The 21,922-nt window shown below is 47.9% G+C and overlaps 1 protein-coding gene across 1 annotated transcript; it reads left to right on the forward strand.

The window, feature by feature from the left end:
* Positions 1 to 16,654: 16,654 nt before the first annotated feature.
* Positions 16,655 to 19,198, forward strand: LOC119931403 (olfactory receptor 14A16-like). The gene is made up of 3 exons (XM_038750048.1): positions 16,655 to 17,251; positions 17,432 to 17,488; positions 19,178 to 19,198. The coding sequence occupies exons 1-3, from the start codon at positions 16,655 to 16,657 to the stop codon at positions 19,196 to 19,198; spliced, it is 675 nt and encodes a 224-aa protein (XP_038605976.1).
* Positions 19,199 to 21,922: the final 2,724 nt, after the last annotated feature.

The following is a 21,922-nucleotide window of genomic DNA, read 5'->3' on the forward strand; positions in this document are numbered from 1 at the left end:
GTTAACAACTTGTACTTCCCAAGCGCTTAGTACAGTGCTCTGCACACATTAAGCGCTCAATAAATACGATTGAATGAATGAATGAACTACAGTTACAACTACTGCTTCTACTTCTCTTCTACCACTAATAATAATAATAATGATGGCAGTTATTAAGCGCATACTATGTGCAAAGCACTGTTCTAAGCGCTGGGGAGGTTACAAGGTGATCAGGTTGTCCCACGGGGGACTCACAGTCTTAATCCCCATTTTACAGATGAGGGAACTGAGGCCCAGAGACGTGAACTGACTTGACCAAAGTCACACAGCTGACAGTGTGAGCCCACTGTTGGGTAGGGACCGTCTCTATATGTTGCCAACTTGTACTTCCCAAGCGCGTAGTACAGTGCTCTGCACATAGTAAGCGCTCAATAAATATGATTGAATGAAAGTGGCAGAGCCAGGATTTGAACCCATGACCTCTGACTCCAAAGCCTGGGCTCTTTCCACTGATATTGCAAGGGCCAGAGCAGAAGCTACTTCTACTACTACTACTAATAATAGTAATTTTGGTATTTGTTAAGCGCTTATTATGTAAAAAAACACTATTCTAGGCGCTGAGGAGGTTACAAGGTGATCAGGTTGTCCCATGGGGGGCTCACAGTCTTCATCCCCATTTTACAGATGAGGGAACAGAGGCTCAGAGAAGTTAAGTGACTTGCCCAAAGTCACTCAGCTGACAAGTGGCGGAGGCAGGATTTGAACCCATGTCCTCGGACTCCAAAGCCCGGGCTCTTTCCGCTGATATTGCAAGGGCCAGAGCAGAAGCGTGGCCCAGTGGAACGAGCCCGGGCTTGGGAGTCCTAGGTCAGGGGTTCAAATCCCGACTCCACCAATTGTCAGCTCTGTGACTTGTACTTCCCAAGCGCTTAGTACAGTGCTCTGCACACAATAAGCGCTCAATAAATACGATTGAATGAATGAATGAATATTATTATTACTATAATAATAATAATGGCATTTGTTAAGAGCCTACTATGTGCCAAGCACTGTCCTAAGCGCTGGGTGAGATACAAGGTAATCAGGTTGTCCCACACGGAGCTCCCGGACTTCATCCCCATTTTACAGACGAGGTAACTGAGGCCCAGAGAAGTGAAGTGACTTGCCCGAAGACACAGCAGACGAGTGGCAGAGCCGGGATTAGAACCCACGACCTCTGACTCCCAAGCCCGGGCTCTTTCCAGGCTGCTTTCCATCCTCCTCCTCATTGTTACTCATTCATTCAGTCGTATTTATTGAGCGCTTACTGTGTGCAGAGCACCGCGCCCCGTTCTCTGTCTCCCCCTTCTCGACCGTGAGCCCGCTGTTGGGTAGGGACCGTCTCTCTGTGTTGCCAACTTGGACTTCCCGAGCGCTTAGTACAGTGCTCTGCACACAGTAAGCGCTCAATAAATACGATTGATTGATTGATTGATTGATTGATGTTTCCTTTCAGCGTCCCAACTCCCCGAAAGGAGCTTCAGAACAACTAGAGTTCCCCCATTCCCGACACGCAGGCCGGAGAGGCGCACAGCCAGGATTTGGGAACTCCGGTCCCCCCCGCGCCTCCTCGGCGTCCACTCTACTACCCCGCTCGGGCCGGAGGACCGCGCGATGATGAGAAGGAGCAACCATGGAAAATACGGAAAATCTTTCCGTATTTCGACGGCCCAAATGTGGCGTCAATAATGCTCAACAAGCCCACACGCGCGCTACATAAGTTGGCTCCCAGAGACCGGATCTGGGAAGCCCCTTTTCCCATTTCTTCCTGGAATGGGCACCAACTGGGAGAACAATTCCACAGCCCGACGACGGCTGGGATTTCCCGCTTCCGTCCTCACCGTGCCGTAGACGACCACGCGCCTTGTGTCGGTTTCTGCGCGGAGCCTTTTCCCTTGGATTTCCTTGGCCGTTGGCGGTTTGTGGGACAAAATCCTTCCAACCTTTAATAATCCTTGGATCTTCTTTGCCACTGGCGGTGGCGATTAATTGGAAAGCATCCTTCCGACCTTGAATAATCAATCAATCAATCGGTGGCGTTTATTGAGCGCTTCCTGCACCAAATCCAGTACGGTAGAGTTTGTAGACACGATCCCAAGCCGGTCTGAATACCCTTCCTCAACAAGGTCTTATTATTATTATTATTATTATATTTGTATCAAATAACTATCACTTTGGCCACATGTTGAGGTTGCAAGGCGATCAGGTTCATTCATTCATTCAGGCAGTCGTATTTACGAGACTCACAATCGTCATCCTCATTTTACAAACGAGGTAACCGAGGCACAGAGAGGGTAGATGACTTGCTCAAGGTCACACAGGAAACGAGTGGTGGAGCTGGGATAATTACCATTATTGTCATTGTTCATTCATTCATTGATTCAGTCGTATTTATTGAGCGCTTACTGTGTGCAGGGCACTGTACTAAGCGCTTGGGAAGTCCAAGTTGGCGACATATAGAGACGGGCCCTACCCAACAGCGGGCTCGCGGCTCATTAAATGGGAGAGGGCGATACGGTGCCCATTGTTGAGGCCTCAGAGATCTTCCAATCCGTGCCTACAAGCGAAACCCATTCTCCCCTCCAGTCATTCATTCATTCATCCAATCGTATTTATTGAGCGCCTACTGTGTGCAGAGCACTGTACTGAGCGCTTGGGAAGTCCAAGTTGGCAGCAGTCGCTGTGCCGGGCAGGCTGCTGGAAACAGGAGGCCCGGGCAAGCGATAATGACAATCTAGACTGTGAGCCCGCTGTCGGGTAGGGACCGTCTCTATATGTTGCCAACTTGGACTTCCCAAGCGCTTAGTACAGTGCTCTGCACACAGTAAGCGCTCAATAAATACGATTGAATCAATGAATGAATGAACAATGACAATAATGGTTATTATTATCCCAGCTCCACCACTTGCTTCCTGTGTGACCCTGAGCAAGTCATCTACCTTCTCTGTGCCTCAGTTGCCTCATTTGTAAAATGAGGATTACGATCGTGAGTCTCGTGAGGCCCAGGGACCGTGTCCAACCTGATTATTTTGTATCAACCCAGAGTTTAGAACAGTGTCCGGCACATAGTAAATGCTTAACGAGTACAGTAACAGTGATAATAATAATAATATTAATAATTGTACTTATTATTCATTCATTCAATTGTATTTATTGATCACTTACTGTGTGCAGAGCACTGTACTATGTGCTTGTTATGTGCCCTGCTACAATACTGAGAACAAGTGTAGAAGCAGCATGGCTCAGTGGAAAGAGCCCTGGCTTGGGAGTCGGAGGTCATGGGTTCAAATCCTGGCTCAGCTGTGTGACTTTGGGCGAGTCACTTAACGCCTCTGTGCCTCAGTTCCTTCATCTTCTAGACTGTGAGCCCGCTGTCGGGTAGGGACCGTCTCTCTATGTGGCCAACTTGGACTTCCCAAGCGCTTAGTACAGTGCTCTGCACACAGTAAGCGTTCAATAAATACAATTGAATGAATGAATGAAGGAAGATAAGGTAACTGAGGCCCAGGAAAGTAAAGTGACTTGCCCAAGGTAACCCCGCAGACAAGTAGCAAATAGATACGGGTGAATCAGGTGGGGCACAATTCATATGGTCTCACTGTATTAGTCCCCATTTCAGGATAAGGTAACTGAGGCCCAGGTAACTGTGCTTACTTGGCACATAGTAAGCGCTTAACAAATACCATTATTATTATTATTATTATTATTATTATTATTATTACCTTCTCTGTGCCTCAGCTACCTCATTTGTAAAATGAGGATTACGATTGTGAGTCTCGTGAGGCCCAGGGGCCGTGTCCAACCTGATTATTTTGTATCAACCCAGTGTTTAGAACAGTGCCCGGCACATAATAAATGCTTGACGAGTACAGTAACAGTGATAATAATAATAATATTAATAATTGTGCTTATTATTCATTCATTCAATCCTATTTATTGAGCGCTCAATAAATACGATTGATTGATTGAAGTTAGGGGATTAATTTAGACAAATTAGGAATAATTTGGAAGACGAGAAGGAAGAGAAGATAGAAGAGGAGGAAGACGGGAAGGAGGAGTAGACAGGAGGAAGAGGAAGACTTTTTAAGCGCTTACTATGTGCCAAGCACTGTTCTAAGCGCTGGGGGAGATATAAGGTGATCAGTTTGTCCCAAATGGGGCTCACAGTCTTCATCCCCATTTTCCGGATGAGGTAACTGAGGCACAGAGAATGATAATAATAATAATGGCATTTTTTTAAGCGCTTACTATGTACAAAGCACTGTTCTAAGCGCTGGGGGAGATACAAGGTGATCATGTTGTCCCACATGGGGCTCATAGTATTCATCCCCATTTTCCAGATGAGGTAACTGAGGCACAGAGACGTTAAGTGACTTGCCCAAAGTCACCCAGCTGATAAGCGCCAGAGCCGGGATTAGAACCCATGCCCTCTGACTCCCAAGCCGGGGCTCTTTCCACTGAGCCACGCTGCTTCTCTAGGAGGAGGAGGGGGAACAGGGATTGAATCCCCATTTTGCAGATGAGGGAACTGAGGCACAGTGAAGTGAATATGTTAATGTGTTTTGTTTTGTTCTCTGTCTCCCCCTTCTAGACTGTGAGCCCGCTGTTGGGTAGGGACCGTCTCTAGATGTTGCCCACTTGGACTTCCCAAGCGCTTAGTACAGTGCTCTGCACCCAGTAAGCGCTCAATAAAGACGATTGAATGAATGGATAGCCGGGCCTGCTCGGGCTGGGGGGTGGAGGGCTTCTGGTGATGGTGGGGTCTCTGGGCTGGGCCAGTCTAGAAGGGGGAGACAGAGAACAAAACAAAACATATTAACATATTCACTTCACTGTGCCTCAGTTCCCTCATCTGCAAAATGGGGATTCTTTACACCAAATTTCCATTTACCCATATATTCAAAATTATGAAGGAAAGGAACATAATACCTTTCCGTACATTCCTTTTTTAGTTCCGCAGTGAACGTAATGAGACAAATTTCTTTACTCGGGCCATCATCTTTATACGGGCTGGATATAGGGATGAAAGTTTTTATTCAACTTGTTGATATATCCCTTTACCAAGTTGGCAAAATCTACATGCAGTTTACACAGTAGAATCTCTGACACAGTATTGGAAGTGCCACTGTCACCCGCTTTGCATTTTCACGCTTAACCAATTGAGAACTCACTTTTCCCTTAACGGGATCCACACTTCAAAATAAAGTGAGATGATCACTATTTGAGGGAGGTGCCTTTACTCAAAGAAATTTTCCCATCTGATCTCCTAAAGTGGTAGCTCCAACCACACCCTCAAGCCGTGGAGCTACACAAATTCCGTTAAGAATTCATCTCCTCCTCCACGCAGTACGTATTTCCACACAGACAGACGGGTTCAGTCTCTCCTTCCTGTCAAATGAGCATTGCCCTAGGTTTGTATCCTGGAATTCCTCCGCCGGGAATTCCTCACCCACCTCCGGGCACGGGCCACCCAGCCCAGCCTCCCCTCGTCCTCTTTTCTCTGGAGGCCTCTCCTGCCCTGGGCCTGATTTTTCTGGGCCAGCCAGTAGAACATCACTACCTGAGGCTGGCTCTGGGGAAACAACATGCTGGAGCTCCTCATATTTCTCCTTCCCCATCTTCTCCTTCTCGTCTTCCTCCTCCTCCTCTGTCTTCTCCTCCTTCTCATCTTCCTCCTCCTTCTCGTCTTCCTCCTCCTCCCCTATCTTCTCCACCTTCTCATCTTCCTCCTCCTCTTCTGTCTTCTCCTCCTTCTTGCCTTCCTCCTCCTTCTCGTCTTTCTCCTCCTCCCCTATCTTCTCCTCTTCCTCTGTCTTCTCCTTCTCATCTTCCCCCTCCTTTTCATCTTCCCCATCCTCCTCTGTCTTCTCCTCATTCTCGTCTTCCTTTTCCTCCTCAGTCTTAACCTCCTTCTCGTCCTCCTCCTCCTCTTCTGCCTTCTCCTTCCCGACTTCCTCCTCATCTTCTATCTTCTTCTCCTCCTCTTCAACTGTTCCGGCTAAGTTTTGTAGAGCACCGTCCACTATGGGGTATGCCCTGTGCTCGTAACTGTGGTGGTCAGAAGGATGAAGAATTAGGGACTGGGGACTCCTGGCATCCTCCCTCCACTGCCCCCATCTCCAGCCTGACCTGGGCGGAGTCTCTCTTTCAGCCCCCTGCCCCTAGCTGGCCCAAAGACATATCGGACCACTCCTCTGCCCCCGACCACCACCTCCTAGTAGGGAGCCCTGTCCCGCCCTTCCTCTTTCCCCGTACCCAACCCCTTCCCCAGAGCCCCTCCACCCTCTCTCTGACCCTATTACTCCCTGGGGCTCTGCCAGGCTCCTTGTCTGACACTCTCTGGGCGGTTCCTTCCCTCCTCTGACTCTCCCCCATTTGACTTTCACTTGTCTGATCTCTCCCCTGTCTGACTCTCCAGGGTTCTACTCTCTCTCCGTCTTATCTTCCTTCCATTTAATTCTCTAGTGTGACTCTTCCCGTCTGCTCTCGTACGACCTTTTCCCCTTCTGACTCGTCCCCATCTGACTCTGCCTTTTGTCCGAACTTTCCCCCGAACTGATTCTCCCGAGATCTGACTCTCCCCCTTCTGACTCGCCACCCCCCCTACACCAGTATGACTCTCCCCTCGTCTGACTCTCCTTCGTCTAACCCTTCCCCATCCGACTCTCCCCCTTCTGACATCACCCCATAGGACTCTCTCCTTACCTCCTCTCCCTGGTCTGATTCTCCCGCCTTCTGACTCTTCCCTCAACTCACACCCTCTCTGATCCTCCTCCATCTGACTTTCCAAACCTCTCACCTCTCCACGACTGGCATTTCTCCCCACGTCTGATTCTCTCCGCTCATCGTCCTCTCCGCTGGGCCTAAACCTTCCCTCCGGCTGACTCTCCCCAGGATCCCCGTCAGCTCAGGGTACCCGGGGGGTCGCGGAAGAGATCAGCATATGGCTCTGTACATAGTGAATGATCAACTGAAGGAGAGGATGGGGGACCGGGTCCGGGCCCGGTCCTCCACTTGGACTCCCCACTTTTCCCCCCTTCCCCCCAGGTCCGGAGCACCTCCAGGCCTTGTCTCTTCCCTGGACTTACTGCTTTCCCTCCTGGCACTTGGAGAATCTCTGCTGGCACCGGATCTTCCAGTACTGATCCACCGTGGGTATTCCAGGAAGAAACCTGCCGCGCGGGAAAACGTACTATCAGCGGGGATGGGCGGTGACCCCTCGCTCTCCACCACGTTTCTCCTTCCTCATGTTGTATCGGCCCCCGCTAGGGCTGCCCTTGTGTTCTGCTTTATTATTTCCTTGCTCCCGATGTGTCTACCCCAGGCCTCTCCCCCGCTGTAATTATTAGACCGGAAGACCCCAAGGGGTAAGGACCGGGCCTAATTCCCAGTCGGGGGTACTCACCCGGTGCTCATTTCAGTGTTCTTTCAATAGGAAGTGCCCCATCCATGTCGTCCCCGCCTTGCCGCCCCTGCACAGGGAACACTGCCCTTTAGACGGCAGACCCCAAAGAGGCCGGGAGCGAGACCCTCCCCCATCCCAACAACCCCGACCCTGAGGCCCCCATTTCCAGCCACTCCCCGGGACCCCCTTTCCGCCCCCAAATACACTGATGCTCCTCACCAGGGCCCGGATGGGTCCTGGACTCGGTGCTAGGCACAAAAGCATCAATACACGCAGGCTTCACAAAACCAAAGTGGATCCCGACTTGAGCCTAGTAGCAGCAGAGCTGCTCGTTCGTCTTTCTCAGAGAGACAGAGCCCAGAGTGGCGGGGTCGGAGGGAGGAGGCTCAGTTGCCATGCGTACCATTGTTGAAGGGTTTCGCTTAGTCAAAAGAGCGCGGGCTTTGGAGTCAGAGGCGTGGGCTCGAATCCCCTCTCCGCCACTTGTCAGCTGTGTGATTTCGGACAAGTCACTTCACTTGTCTGGGCCTCAGTTATCTCATCTGTAAAATGGGGATTAAGAATGTGAGCCCCACGTGGGACAACCCGATTCACTCATTCATTCAATCGTATTTATTGAGCGCTTACTGTGTGCAGAGCACTGTACTAAGCGCTTGGGAAGTACAAGTTGGCAACATATAGAGACGGTCCCTACCCAACAGTGGGCTCACAGTCTAGAAGGGGGAGACAGAGAACAAAACAAAACATATTAACAAAATAAATTAATTGAATAAATATGCACAAATGAAATAAATAAATAAATAGAGTAATAAATATGTACAAACATATATACATATATACAGGTGCTGTGGGGAGGAGAAGGAGATAAGGTGGTGGGGAGGGGGAGGAGGGGAGGAGGGGAAGAGGAAGGAGGGGGCTCAGTCTGGGAAGGCCTCTTGGAGGAGGTGAGCTCTCAGTAGGGCTTTGATGGGAGGACAAGCTAACTTGGTGGATGTGCAGAGGGAGGGCATTCCGGGCCAGGGGGTGGACGTGGGCGGGGTCGACGGCGGGACAGGCAAGAACGAGGCCCAGTGAGGAGATCAGTGGCAGAGGAGCGGAGGGTGCAGGCTGGGCTGTAGAAGGAGAGAAGAGAGGTGAGGTAGGAGTGGGCGAGGTGATGTAGAGCCTTAAAGCCCAGGGTGAGGAGTTTCTGCCTGATGCACAGATTGATTGGTAGCCACTGGAGATTTTTGAGGAGGGGAGTAATATGCCCAGAGCGTTTCTGGACAAAGACAATCCGGGCAGCGGCATGAAGTATGGATTGAAGTGGGGAGAGACAGGAGGATGGGAGATCGGAGAGGAGGCTCTTGCAGTAATCCAGACGGGATAGGATGAGAGCTTGAATGAGCAGGGTAGCAGTTTGGATGGAGAGGGAAGGATGGATCTTGGCGATGTTGCGGAGGTGAGACCCGCAGGTTTTGGTGATGGATTGGATGTGAGAGGTGAACAAGAGAACAGAGTCAAGTCTGACACCAAGGTTGCGGGCTTGTGAGACGGGAAGGATGGTAGTGCCATCAACAGTGATGGGAAAGTCAGGGAGAGGGCAGGGTTTGGGAGGGAAGACGAGGAGTTCAGTCTTGGACATGTTGAGTTCTAGATGGCGGGCAGACATCCAGATGGAGATGTCCTGAAGGCAGGAGGAGATGCGAGCCTGGAGGGAGAGAGAGAGAGCAGGGGCAGAGATGTAGATTTGGGTGTCATTGGTGTAGAGATGATAGTTGAAGCCGTGGGAGCGAATGAGGTCACCAAAGGAGTGAGTGTAGATCGATAACAGAAGGGGACCGAGAACTGACCCTTGAGGAACCCCTACAGTAAGGGGATGGGAGGGGGAGGAGGAGCCTGCAAAAGAGACTGAGAATGAACGGCCGGAGAGATAGGAGGAGAACCGGGAGAAGATGGAGTCTGTGAAGCCAAGGTTGGACAGCGTGTTGAGGAGAAGGGGGTGGTCCACAGTGTCGAAGGCAGCTGAGAGGTCGAGGAGGATTAGGATAGAGTATGAGGTTTAGGAGGATTAAGATAGGGTAGAGGCCATCAGATTTGAGAAGAATATGGGGCACTGGTTACCTTAAAGAGGACTGTTACCATGGAGTAAAAGGGGCAGAAGCCAGATTGGAGGGGATCAAGGAGAGAATTGGAGAAGAGGAAGTGGGGAGAGCTCGTGCAAACAACTCCTTCAAAGAGTTTGGAGAGGAATGGTAGGATGGAGATGGACATGGGGCAATAACTGCAGTCAAGGGTGGGTTTTTCAAGAATAGGGAAGATATGAAGAGAAGCAGCGTGACTTAGTGGCAAGAGCACGGGCTTGGGAATCAGAGGTCGTGGGTTCTAATTCCGACTCTGCCGCTTGTCTGCTGTGTGACCTTGGGCAACCCACTTAACTTCTCTATGCCTCATTTCCCTCATCTGTGAGCTCCACGTGGGACAACCTGATGCCCAGTGCTTGGAATAGTGCTTGGCACATACTAAGTGCTTACCAAAAACCATCTTTATTATTATAATATCATGTTGGAAAGCAATGGGGAAAATTCCATTGGCAAGTGAACCGTTGAAGATGGCGGTCCAGAAAGGAAGAAAGGAGAGGGCAAGTGTTTTGATAAGGTGTGACTGGATGGGGTCAGAGTTCAGACTTCGGGACAGGAACTGTGTCAATCATGACTACGTTGTATCTACCCCAGTGCTAAAAAAGAACTTGCCACACTGTAACCACTCAACAAATGCCACAATTAATTAAGTGGTTAATCAATCTTCAGAACCAATCTATGGGACATAAATACCAATCAATCTCCACAACCCTAGTCCAAGACAGTCCTAGTGCTTAGACTGTGAGCCTACTTGGGACCTGATTATCTTGTATCTATCCCCAAGCATAGTTTAGTGCTTGACACCTAGTAAGTGCTTAAAAAACTATTCTCATTACTATTAATATCATGATTATTATTACATAAACAGTGAGCCCCATGTGGAACTTGATTAGTTTGCATCTATCCCAGAACTATTACAGTGTATACTTGGTACAGCATTTAGTACACTACCCTTAATACACACAGTAAACACTTTACCAAAACCGTTGTTAGAATTCTTAATATTGTTAGTCTCAGGTTGATGGCAGATTGCTAGTGTCAATGGTCCTCAGTCCAGATGGGAAGCCACTTAGTAGTAGATTGAGAGATCACAATCTTTCCAGCTTGTCAGGGAGGATGTGAAGGAATCAACGGGCTGAGGAAATCCTAGATAAACTATTGATTATCTTGCCTTCTAATCCCCTTGCTATGCTTTCTTGTCCAATTGAACCTCTTGGCTTTTCAGAGGCCTTCCCCATTTAAGCCTTCTTTTCCCCAGCTCCTTCTCCCTTCTGCATCGCCTTGTTACCTTTGGGCATTTGATATCCCCCCACCATGCTCAACCCCACAGCATTTATGTACATGCCTTTAAATTATATATTATAAAATATTTATTTCTATTAATGTCTGTCTCCACCTCTGGACTGTAAGCCGTCATGGGCAGAAAACATGTCTACCAATTCTTTGGTATTGTACTCTCCCAAGCACTTGGTGTGGTGCTCTGCACATAGTAAACACTCAAATAATACCATTGATTGATTGATTGATTGATTCTGAGCTCTGAGATCATGACACTTCTTAACTCTTCTTATCTCCATCCTTCCCTTTCCTCTTATCTCCACCCTTCTCTGAACCCACATTCCTAGAAAAGCCAATCTCACTGTCTTTTCCAGGGGGATTAATTAGAGTCTGAAAATCCAAGCCTATCCTTAGGGCTACCTCCTTGGAGCCCTGGGATTAAAGTCTCCTGAAATATCTTGCAAGAGGTATGGTCCTCAGCCACTGAAGTCTTCACCCTCAGTGAGTTTCAAAGACCAAACAACCGGGTTCTATTTCAGCAAGAGGATAGAGAAGGCCGACCTCAAATCCCATTAATTTCCATCCTCCCGCACTGATGTCTTTAAGTCACCTGTATTTTCCAGACTCTACATCCATTATCCCAACGATGTTGACGGCACTGGAGAAATGGAAGAGGAATGGACCTGTGAGTTAAAGAACCTGGTACCCAGAAAGGTACAAGGGGGTTAGGAAAAGACTCAGATTCATCATTGCTACTGGTTTCCTAGAGCTGTAGACGCCAGCATTTGCTGTCAGGTAAGTTTACCACTTCCTTTATCCTGCTGGGACACAATGATGTGCAGACAGGTGGGAGCAAAAGAAGAAATTTCCCAATCATTCGTTTGGTTATGCGGTGGCCCAGGAAGTATTTCAAATCCAGGATTGAAGGTCTAGGGAGACATGAGTCCATAAGAAGGGCCATCACTGAAACAGATGATTGCCCATACAGCCCAGATTTATGTTTCTGGGTTGTTGTTGTTGTTGTTCGGTGGTTGGGGTTTTTTTGGTACTCCATTAATCTCTCATTCGGTGGTATTTATTTAGCTTTCAGGTGCAGAGCCCTTTGTTAAGCACTTACGTCGTTCCAGGCACTGTACTAAGCGCTGGGTACAACATGGGTGTGCAGTGTTAATCCCCATTTTACAGATGATGCAACCGAGACACAGAGAAGTGAGGTGACTTCCCAAGGACATAAAGCAGACAAGTGGTGGAGCTGGGATTAGAACCCAGATCATCTGAATCCCAGGCCCGTGGTCTTTCAATCAATCAATCAATCAATCGTATTGATTGAGCGCTTACTATGTGCAGAGCACTGTACTAAGCGCTTGGGAAGTACAAATTGGCATCACATAGAGACAGTCCCTACCCGATAGTGGGCTCACAGTCTAAAAGGGGGAGACAGAGAACAGAACCAAACATACCAACAAAATAAAATAAGTAGGATAGAAATGTACAAGTAAAATAAATAAATAAATAAATAAACAGAGTAATAAATATGTACAACCATATATACATATATACAGGTGCTGTGGGGAAGGGAAGGAGGTAAGACGGGGATGGAGAGGGGGACGAGGGGGAGAGGAAAGAAGGGGCTCAGTCTGGGAAGGCCTCCTGGAGGAGGTGAGCTCTCAGCAGGGCCTTGAAGGGAGGAAGAGAGCTAGCTTGGCGGATGGGCAGAGGGAGGGCATTCCAGGCCCGGGGGATGACGTGGGCCGGGGGTCGATGGCGGGACAGGCGAGAGCGAGGTACAGTGAGGAGATTAGTGGTGGAGGAGCGGAGGGTGCGGGCTGGGCAGTAGAAGGAGAGAAGGGAGGTGAGGTAGGAGGGGGCGAGGTGATGGAGAGCCTTGAAGCCCAGGGTGAGGAGTTTCTGCCTGATGCGCAGATTGATCGGTAGCCATTGGAGGTTTTTGAGGAGGGGAGTGATATGTCCAGAGCGTTTCTGGACAAAGATAATCCGGGCAGCAGCATGAAGTATGGATTGAAGTGGAGAGAGACACGAGGATGGGAGATCAGAGAGAAGGCTAGTGCAGTAGTCCAGACGGGATAGGATGAGAGCTTGAATTAGCAGGGTAGCGGTTTGGATGGAGAGGAAAGGGCGGATCTTGGCAATGTTGCGGAGCTGAGACCGGCAGGTTTTGGTGACGGCTTGGATGTGAGGGGTGAATGAGAGAGCGGAGTCGAGGATGACACCAAGGTTGCGGGCTTGTGAGACGGGAAGGATGGTAGTGCCGTCAACAGAGATGGGAAAGTCAGGGAGAGGACAAGGTTTGGGAGGGAAGACAAGGAGCTCAGTCTTCGACATGTTGAGCTTTAGGTGGCGGGCGGACATCCAGATGGAGATGTCCTGAAGGCAGGAGGAGATGCGAGCCTGGAGGGAGGGGGAGAGAGCAGGGGCAGAGATGTAGATCTGGGTGTCATCAGCGTAGAGGTGATAGTTGAAGCCGTGGGAGCGAATGAGGTCACCAAGGGAGTGAGTGTAGATTGAGAACAGAAGGGGACCAAGCACTGAACCTTGGGGAACTCCCACAGTAAGAGGATGGGAGGGGGAGGAGGAGCCTGCAAAAGAGACTGAGAAAGAACGACCGGAGAGATAAGAGGAGAACCAGGAGAGGACGGCGTCTGTGAAGCCAAGGTCAGATAACGTGTTGAGGAGAAGGGGGTGGTCCACAGTGTCAAAGGCAGCTGAGAGGTCGAGGAGGATTAGGACAGAGTATGAGCCGTTGGATTTGGCAAGCAGGAGGTCATTGGTGACCTTTGAGAGCGCAGTTTCCGTGGAATGAAGGGGACGGAAGCCAGACTGGAGGGGGTCGAGGAGAGAGTTGTTGTTGAGGAATTTCCATTTCCATTAAGCCGCATCACTTCCACCAGATGTAGCAACAAGAGGCTTTGGGGAACAATAGGAATGTGGACTTCCTGGACTCTATCCTACACTTTGGGGGAGTGGAAGAGGCACAGTCTGCTGGAATGTCTGAACCTAGGAGTCAGAAAACCTTAGTTCTAATCCCAACTCTACCATTTATCTGCTGTGTGATCTTGGTCAAGTCGTTTAATTTCTCTGTGCCTCAGTTTCCTCATCTGTAAAATGGGGATTCAGTGCCTTTCCTTTCCCCTTCTTAGACAATGAACCCAGGTGGAATAGGGACTGTTAGACCCGATTAACTTCTATCTAAATCAATCAATCAATCAATCGTATTTATTGAGCGCTTACTATGTGCAGAGCACTGTACTAAGCGCTTGGGAAGTACAAATTGGCATCACATAGAGACAGTCCCTACCCAACAGTGGGTAAAGTCCCTACCCAACATCTAAATGCTTGACACTCAGTAAACACTTAACAAATACCCTAATTTTTATCATTATTATGTACTGAGCAATTGTGGGAAGTTGCAGGGGAGCTATTCTTCTTTGGCTAGTCCTCATAGGTAGGGAGATTTGTTATGCTGAAGGGTCTTCAAGGCTGATGTCTGATTAGGGATTTTTTTAATGGTATTAAGCACTTACTATCTGTCAAGCATTGTGCTAAATCCTGGGGTAGATACAAGTTAATCAGGTTGGACAAAGTCTCTGCCCCACGTGGGGCTCACAGTCTTAGTAGGAGGGTGAGCAGGCATTGAATCTCCATTTTGCAGGTGAGGGAGCTGAGGCACGAAGAAGCTAAATGACATGTCCAAGGTGACACAGCAGCAAAGTGGTGGAGCTGGGATTAGAATCCAGGTTCTCTGACTCCCAGGACCTATTAGTCCACGCTGCTTCTCAATGCCGAACTAGGCGTTAGCCAAGTTCGAATGACAAATATGGTAGAAAGCAGAGAAGGTGACGTTGCTTCACCCTCTTGAGCTGAAAGAGGAGAATAAGAGTGAATGTGAAGTTGTTGGGTCCCCCTGAGAGAGCCAAAGGTTGCTGCTCAATGCTCATTGCTTTCTTTGTTCAGGACCCTAACAGACATGCTCGGAACCGTTTGTTCCAGGGAAGACCCTTTGTGCTACAAGACTCTCCACGAGTTTCCTAGGAACCCTAGTAGTTTTGAGGTGCAGCATGGCTTAATGGAAAGAGTATGGGCCAAGGGGAACAGAGGACTTATGTTCTAATCCATATGCCTGCTGTATCATCTCAGGCAAGTCACTTCACTTCTCTGTACCTCAGTATGCTCATCTGCAAAAGTGGGAATTCAAAGCCTGTTCTCCTTCCCCCATGTAAGCCCCATGGGGAACAGGGACTGTGACTAATATGATTACCATGGTTTTCCCCAGGGCTTAAAACAGTGCTTAACAAATAGTATTATTATTTATCTCTATTTATCTGACACATTCTGGGTATTCTTTGAGGTTCCTGCTCACATTTGTTTGCTGTTTCACAGCAGTAGTGAAAAGATCATTCTCTACATTGCACACATATGGACCATAAACCCATTGTGGGCAGGGAATGTGTTCCCCAATTTTGTGATATTGTACTCCCCCAATCACAGAGTATAGTGCTCTGTGCATAGTAAGTGCTCAATAATACCATTAAATAAATGAATGAACGGACACGCTCTCTGCCCATAATGATCTTACACTCTAATTGACAAGAGAGACATAAACATGTTTAGAACTAGGGCAGTAAAAATCAACGATTGGATGTACATTCAATCCATGGTATTTATTGAACACTTACTCTGTGCAGAGCACTGTACTAAGTTCTTGGGTAACTGGCCTGGGGCTGGAGTTGGTGCCAGCTGTTGGGGCCAATGCTACTAAGGTCAAAGGTCTCTGAGGGGGAGACTCACCAGAGAAAGATGGGAGGTGGTGTGAGTGACAAGGTTGTGAAGCAGAGAGGATGAATTGGTTTGGCTTTGAAGACCCATGCTCTCCAGATAAGGGGAACAGATAATAATGATAAATGAGGTTTTTTCAGGCACTTACTCTGGGCCAATCACTGTAACAATAATAATAATGATGATGGCTTTTGTTAAGCGCTTACTATGTGCCAAGCACCGTTCTAAGCACTGGGGGCGATACAAGGTAATCAGGTTGTCCCACATGGGGCTCACAGTCAACCCCATTTTACAGATGAGGTAACTGAGGCACAGAGAAGTGAAGTGACTTGCCCAAAGTCACACACCTGATAAGTGGTGGAGTCGGGATTAGAACCCATAACCTCTGACTCCCAAGCCCGGGCTCTTTCCACTAAGCCATGCTGCTTCTGTACCAAGCACTGGGGTAGATGTGTTATGTTCCAGGGCACTCTACTGAACACTAGGCTACTTAGAAGATAGTCAGGTTGGATTGTACTTCCCAAGCGCTTAGTACAGTGCTCTGCACACAGTAAGCGCTCAATAAATACGATTGATGATGATGATGATGATCCCACATGGGGCTCATAGTATTAATCCTCATTTTACAGATGAGGGAACTGAGGCACAGAGAAGTGGAGTTCTGTTCCCTGGGTCACACAGCAGACATGTGGAAGAGCCAGGATTAGACCCCAGGTCCTCTGACTCTCAGGCCTGATCTCCTTCCACTAGGACACAATACTTCACTGCTTCTCTTCATTTCTGAGTTCACACACTCCCTCCCTTCAAATTTTACGATATCTGCTCGTCTCTCTTCAAAAGGCATGACCCCTGCCCACAAGGAACTTACAGTTTAAAGAAAACAATACAAGTGAAGTGTTCTCCGATAGAGAATGCACATTCTTCTTATTTTCCTCAGCCATTAAGCAGCTCCAGAATTGTCACCGAAAAGCATTGCCTTTCCGTTCTCATTTTCCAGTCTCTTATTCCCCAGGGTGCCCACATCATTACCGAGGAGAGAATGTCCAACATCACCACCATGACAGAATTCATCCTCCTTGGGTTCTCAGAGGTCCAGGAACTGCAGCTGGTTCATGCCGCGCTATTCCTCCTTGTCTACCTGGCGGCCCTGATGGGGAATCTCCTCATCGTCGCCGTCACCACCCTCGACCGGCGCCTCCACACCCCCATGTACTTCTTCCTCAGGAACCTGTCCCTTATCGACCTCTGCTTCATCTCCACCACCGTCCCTAAATCCATCCTCAACTCCCTGAGCAATCGTCAATCTATTTCTTTCCTGGGCTGTGTTTCCCAAGTGTTTTCCTACCTGATGTTTGCCGCTACAGACCTGATCTTCCTCACGGTGATGTCCTATGACCGCTACGTGGCCATCTGCTGCCCTCTCCGCTATTATGTCACCATGGACCAAGGGGCGTGTTGGAAAATGGTGGTTGCCTCCTGGCTCGGCGGGGGCCTCTACGCCCTGATGAACACCACTGCCACTTTCTCTTGCCACTTATGTGGTCCTCGGGTCATCCACCAGTTCTTCTGTGACATCCCACAGTTGCTCAAACTCATATGCCCGGGAGAGGCCCAGGCAGAAATCTCTGCACTGGCAGTGAGTATCACTTTGGTTTTGTGCTGCTTTGTATCCATCTTTGTCTCTTATATCTACATTTTCAGGGCTGTGCTGAGGATGCCTGCCACCGAGGGCCGGGCCAAAGCCTTTTCCACCTGCCTGCCTCACCTCGCCGTTGTCTCTCTGTATCTTTTCACCGGTGTCTTTGCCCATCTGAAGCCAATTTCAGGTGGTCTATCTTATCTGGACCTGCTGGTGTCCGTGTTCTACGCCTTGGTGCCCCCCACCATGAACCCCCTCATCTACAGCCTGAGGAATCGGGACATGAAGGCCGCCCTGGGGAATATTTTCTCTGGCAACCTCATTTCAAACCGACCCTCTCTCTTTATGAGGCAATAGGAGCACGGATGGATCCACCTAAGGGAAGCAGCGTGTTATGGTGAAGAGCCTGAGCCTGGGGGGGCTGAGAACCTAAGTTTTAATTCTGCCTCTTTGGCTTGTCTGCTGTGTGACCTTGGGCAACTCACTTCACATCTCAGTGTCTCAGTTCCCTCATCTGCAAAATGGGGATTCAATCCCTGTTCTCTCTCCTACTTAAATTGTGAAATCTAAGTGGGACAGGGACTGTGTTCAATTTGAAGATCTTATATCTACCCCAGTGCTTAATAAAGAGCTTGGCACATAGCTAATACCATTATTATTATATTGATAGAGGGCTGTAGCCTCACTGGTCTAAAGGGAAGAGCTTTCCTTTTTTCCCTCCTCCCTCAACCCTTCCCAACCCTCCATTCCCTCTCATTCTTTTTTTTAATGGTATGTCTTAAACACTTATTAAATGCCAGGCACTGTACTAAATTCTGGAGTAGATACGAGCTAATCAGGTTGGACACAATCCATGTCCCACATGGGCTCAAAGTCGGAATCTCCATTTCACAGATGAGGTAGCCGAGGCTCAGAGAAGTGAAACGACTTGTCCAAAACCACAGAGGCAACAAGTGGCAGAGCCAGAATTAGAACCCAAATCCTCTGACTCTCGGGTCCGTTTTCTTCCCACTAGGCCAAGCTGGTACTCTTTCCCAACACTTAGCACACTGCTTGGCACATAGAAAGTGCTCAATAAAATACTCAGGCCACATGGCCTTAGCGAGTGCTGATTGGGCTCTGGACTTTTCCACCAAATAACCCTCAGATTCCCCTGGGATCTTGCTAAGCCCCAATCACAACTCCCAAGACCCTCAGTATGCTCTTTTTTTAAATGGCATTTGTTAAGTGAATGCAATGTGCCAGGAACTGCACTAAGCATTGGGGTTATGATGATAATGATAATGATTATTATGTGCCTTTGAGTCATTTCCAATTCGTAGTGACTCCACGGATATACTTCCTCCAGAACGCCCTGTCCTCTGCCATAATCCGCAACCTTTCTAATGGTTCTTCCGTTATCATCCTTATGGTATCTATCCATTTAGCTGCTTGTCTGCCTCTTCCACGTTTTCTTTGGATTTTTCCTAGCATGAGTTTCTTTTCCAGAGAATTAGTCCTCCTGATTATGTGTCCAAAATATGCTATCTAAGTCGAATTATTTGCCCTTCCCAAACACTTCGGTTTAATTTGCTTTAAAATCCACTAGTTTATTTTTCAGGAAGTCCATGGTATTAGCAAAAACCTTCTCCTACACCACATTTCAAAAGAATCGATGTTCTTTCTATCCTGTTTTTTCACTGTCCAGCTTTCTGATCCATACATTGTCACTGCAAACTCCATAAAGTTGGGGTAGATACAAGTTAATCGGGTTGAACGGAATCCTTGTCCCACTTGGGCTCACAGCCATAATTTACTTTTCACAGATAAGTTCACTGAGGCACAGAGATGTGACGTGACTTGCTGCAGGTTACAGCAGACAAATGGTGGAATCAGGATTAGAACCCAGGACCTCTGACTCCCATTGCCGTGTTCTTTCCACAGGGCTATGCTGCGCCTCAGTAATACAACTCCTCATACCATGAGCTACTTTAATAAAGATTAAATAGTAGTTTCATATCATTCATTACTAGAGAACATAGCACAAAATGGAATTTCATAATCCTTTACCATGGTTTCTGGAACAAATCCTAATGTAACACGTAAATCTATTAGAAAATCTATTCACTTTGATACTCATCCCAGCTCTGCAACAATTATGCACTTAACCTTATACTCTGTAATTTATTTTAATTTCTGTATCCCCCTTTATACTGCAAACTCTCTTTGTTATTTACTTTAATTTCTATCTCCTCCTGCACACTGTAAATTCCCTGTGAGCAAGTATTACATCTACCAACTCTGTTATATTGAGCTTTCCCAACTACTTAGTAGAGTGCTCTGCACATAGTAAGCGTTCAGTAAATACCAGTGAATGATTGCCTTAATAATTTAATTTGGCACATTCCTTTGGTGAAAGAGACAAAGTTGAGGCGTGAAATGATAAAGACCATCAAAATCAGGGCGGTGAGGAGAAACAGAGGGCTAAGGACACTAGAACCATTCCCAGAGGCTCCTGGTAGGAAAGGAAGACCACATCCTTCCGGATATACCGATATCTTAAAAGATTTGGAAATTCATCTTGGGGGCACTTGATGCATTGATCCATATCTGAAAGGAATAAATGGAATTTCACACCTCACCTAGGACAAGGCATTAAGTTCCCATCCCCGGGTAATGGAGGTTCACAATACAGATGCAATGAATGCAGAGAAGAGCAATCAGGAGACTCAGATGGATGGAGAAGCTGCTTTCAAATCCCTAGAACACATCTACCAAATCCTTTCTATTGTACTTTCCCAAGTGCTTAGTACAGAGTTCCGCACCCTGCAAACCTCCAATATATACCATTGATTGATTGGAATGATAAAATTGGCTCAAAATGCCAATTCACTTTTGCACTTGTATTTGTACCTCCACCTGCTAAGCCCCCAAGTCCTTTGTCCATATGCATAATTTATTTTCTCCTCTGTCTCCCCCTCTAGACTGGAAGCTCCATGAGGGCAGGGAATGTACCCACCAACTATCCATTACTAAATCCTGTCAGTCCCACCTTCACAACAATTGCTAAAATTCACCCTTTCCTCTCAGTCCAAACTGCTACCGTGTTAATACAATATCTCGTCCTATCCCACCTGGATTACTGAATCATCTCCTTGCTGACCTCCCATTCTCCTGCCTCTCCCCAGTCTAGTCCATACTTCACTCTGGTGCCTGCATCATTTTTCTACAAAAAACGTTCAAGACGTGCCTTCCCACTCCTCAAAAAACTCCAGGGGTTGCCCATCCACTTCCACATCAAATAAAAACTCCTCACCATAGGCTTTAAAGCATTCAATCACCTTACCCCCTCCTACCTTACCTTGCTACTCTCTTACTGTAATCAAGCCCGTACACTTCACTCCACTGATATTGACCTTCTCACTGTGCCTCAATCTCATTTATCTCACTGCCGACCCCTCACTACTACTACCACTACTCTCACCACTCTTCTTTCCGTTTCAGCCATTCAATCAGTGAACTCCCTATCTGCCCTTTCTGCCCTTATTAGGTCTTGAGTAGGATTTATTAACTGAGGAACAATTGTTACAATCTTTGCCCCACCCAACACAGTGTCCATTGTACCAGGAAGCATATCTGGTTTGGCTTGTAATTTTTTGAAGATTTGTAGGAATATACTGATACTATTATTTTTGACTCCTTCAGAAGGGGTCTTGAGTGACCTCATCATTGCCATCACCACCCTCCACTGGCACTTCCACTCCTATCCTTCCTCTGTTTTATCTTTGTCTCCATCCCCGAATCCTTCCTCAGTCGTCAACCCACCTCTTTCCTGGGCTGTGTTTCCCAAGTGTTTTCTTCTGTGATCATTAGTACTGAGGACCTGGGACTTCCTCACAGTGCTGTCCTATGACCACTGCATGGCCATTCATTCATTCAATCATATTCATTCAGTCAGTCATTCAATCATATTTATTGAGCGCTTACTGTGTGCAGAGCACTGTACTAGGCGCTTGGGAAGTACAAGTCGGCAACATATAGAGACAGTCCCTACTCAACAGCGGGCTCACAGTCTAGAAGGGGGAGACAGACAACAAGACAAAACATATTAACAAAATAAAATAAATAGAATAGTAAATACAACGTCCCAGAGTTACTCAAACTCATGTGCCCAGGGGAGGTCCAGGAAGAGGTCTGTGCTCTGGCAGTGACTATCACTTTGGTTCTGGGCTGCTTCGTATCAAATCATTGTCTCTCACGTACACATCCTCTCTCTCGCCTGTCCCGCCATCGACCCCCGGCCCACGTCATCCCCCGGGCCTGGAATGCCCTCCCTCTGCCCCTCCGCCAAGCTAGCTCTCTTCCTCCCTTCAAGGCCCTGCTGAGAGCTCACCTCCTCCAGGAGGCCTTCCCAGACTGAGCCCCTTCTTTCCTCTCCCCCTCATCCCCCTCTCCACCCCCCTGTCTTACCTCCTTCCCTTCCCCACAGCACCTGTATATATGTATATATGGTTGTACATATTTATTACTCTATTTATTTATTTATTTATTTATTTTACTTGTACATTTCTATCCTACTTATTTTATTTTGTTGGTATGTTTGGTTCTGTTCTCTGTCTCCCCCTTTCAGACTGTGAGCCCACTGTTGGGTAGGGACTGTCTCTATGTGATGCCAATTTGTACTTCCCA

Source organism: Tachyglossus aculeatus, chromosome 8 (assembly GCF_015852505.1).
Source record: "Tachyglossus aculeatus isolate mTacAcu1 chromosome 8, mTacAcu1.pri, whole genome shotgun sequence".
In the NCBI taxonomy this organism is placed as follows: Eukaryota; Metazoa; Chordata; class Mammalia; order Monotremata; family Tachyglossidae; genus Tachyglossus; species Tachyglossus aculeatus.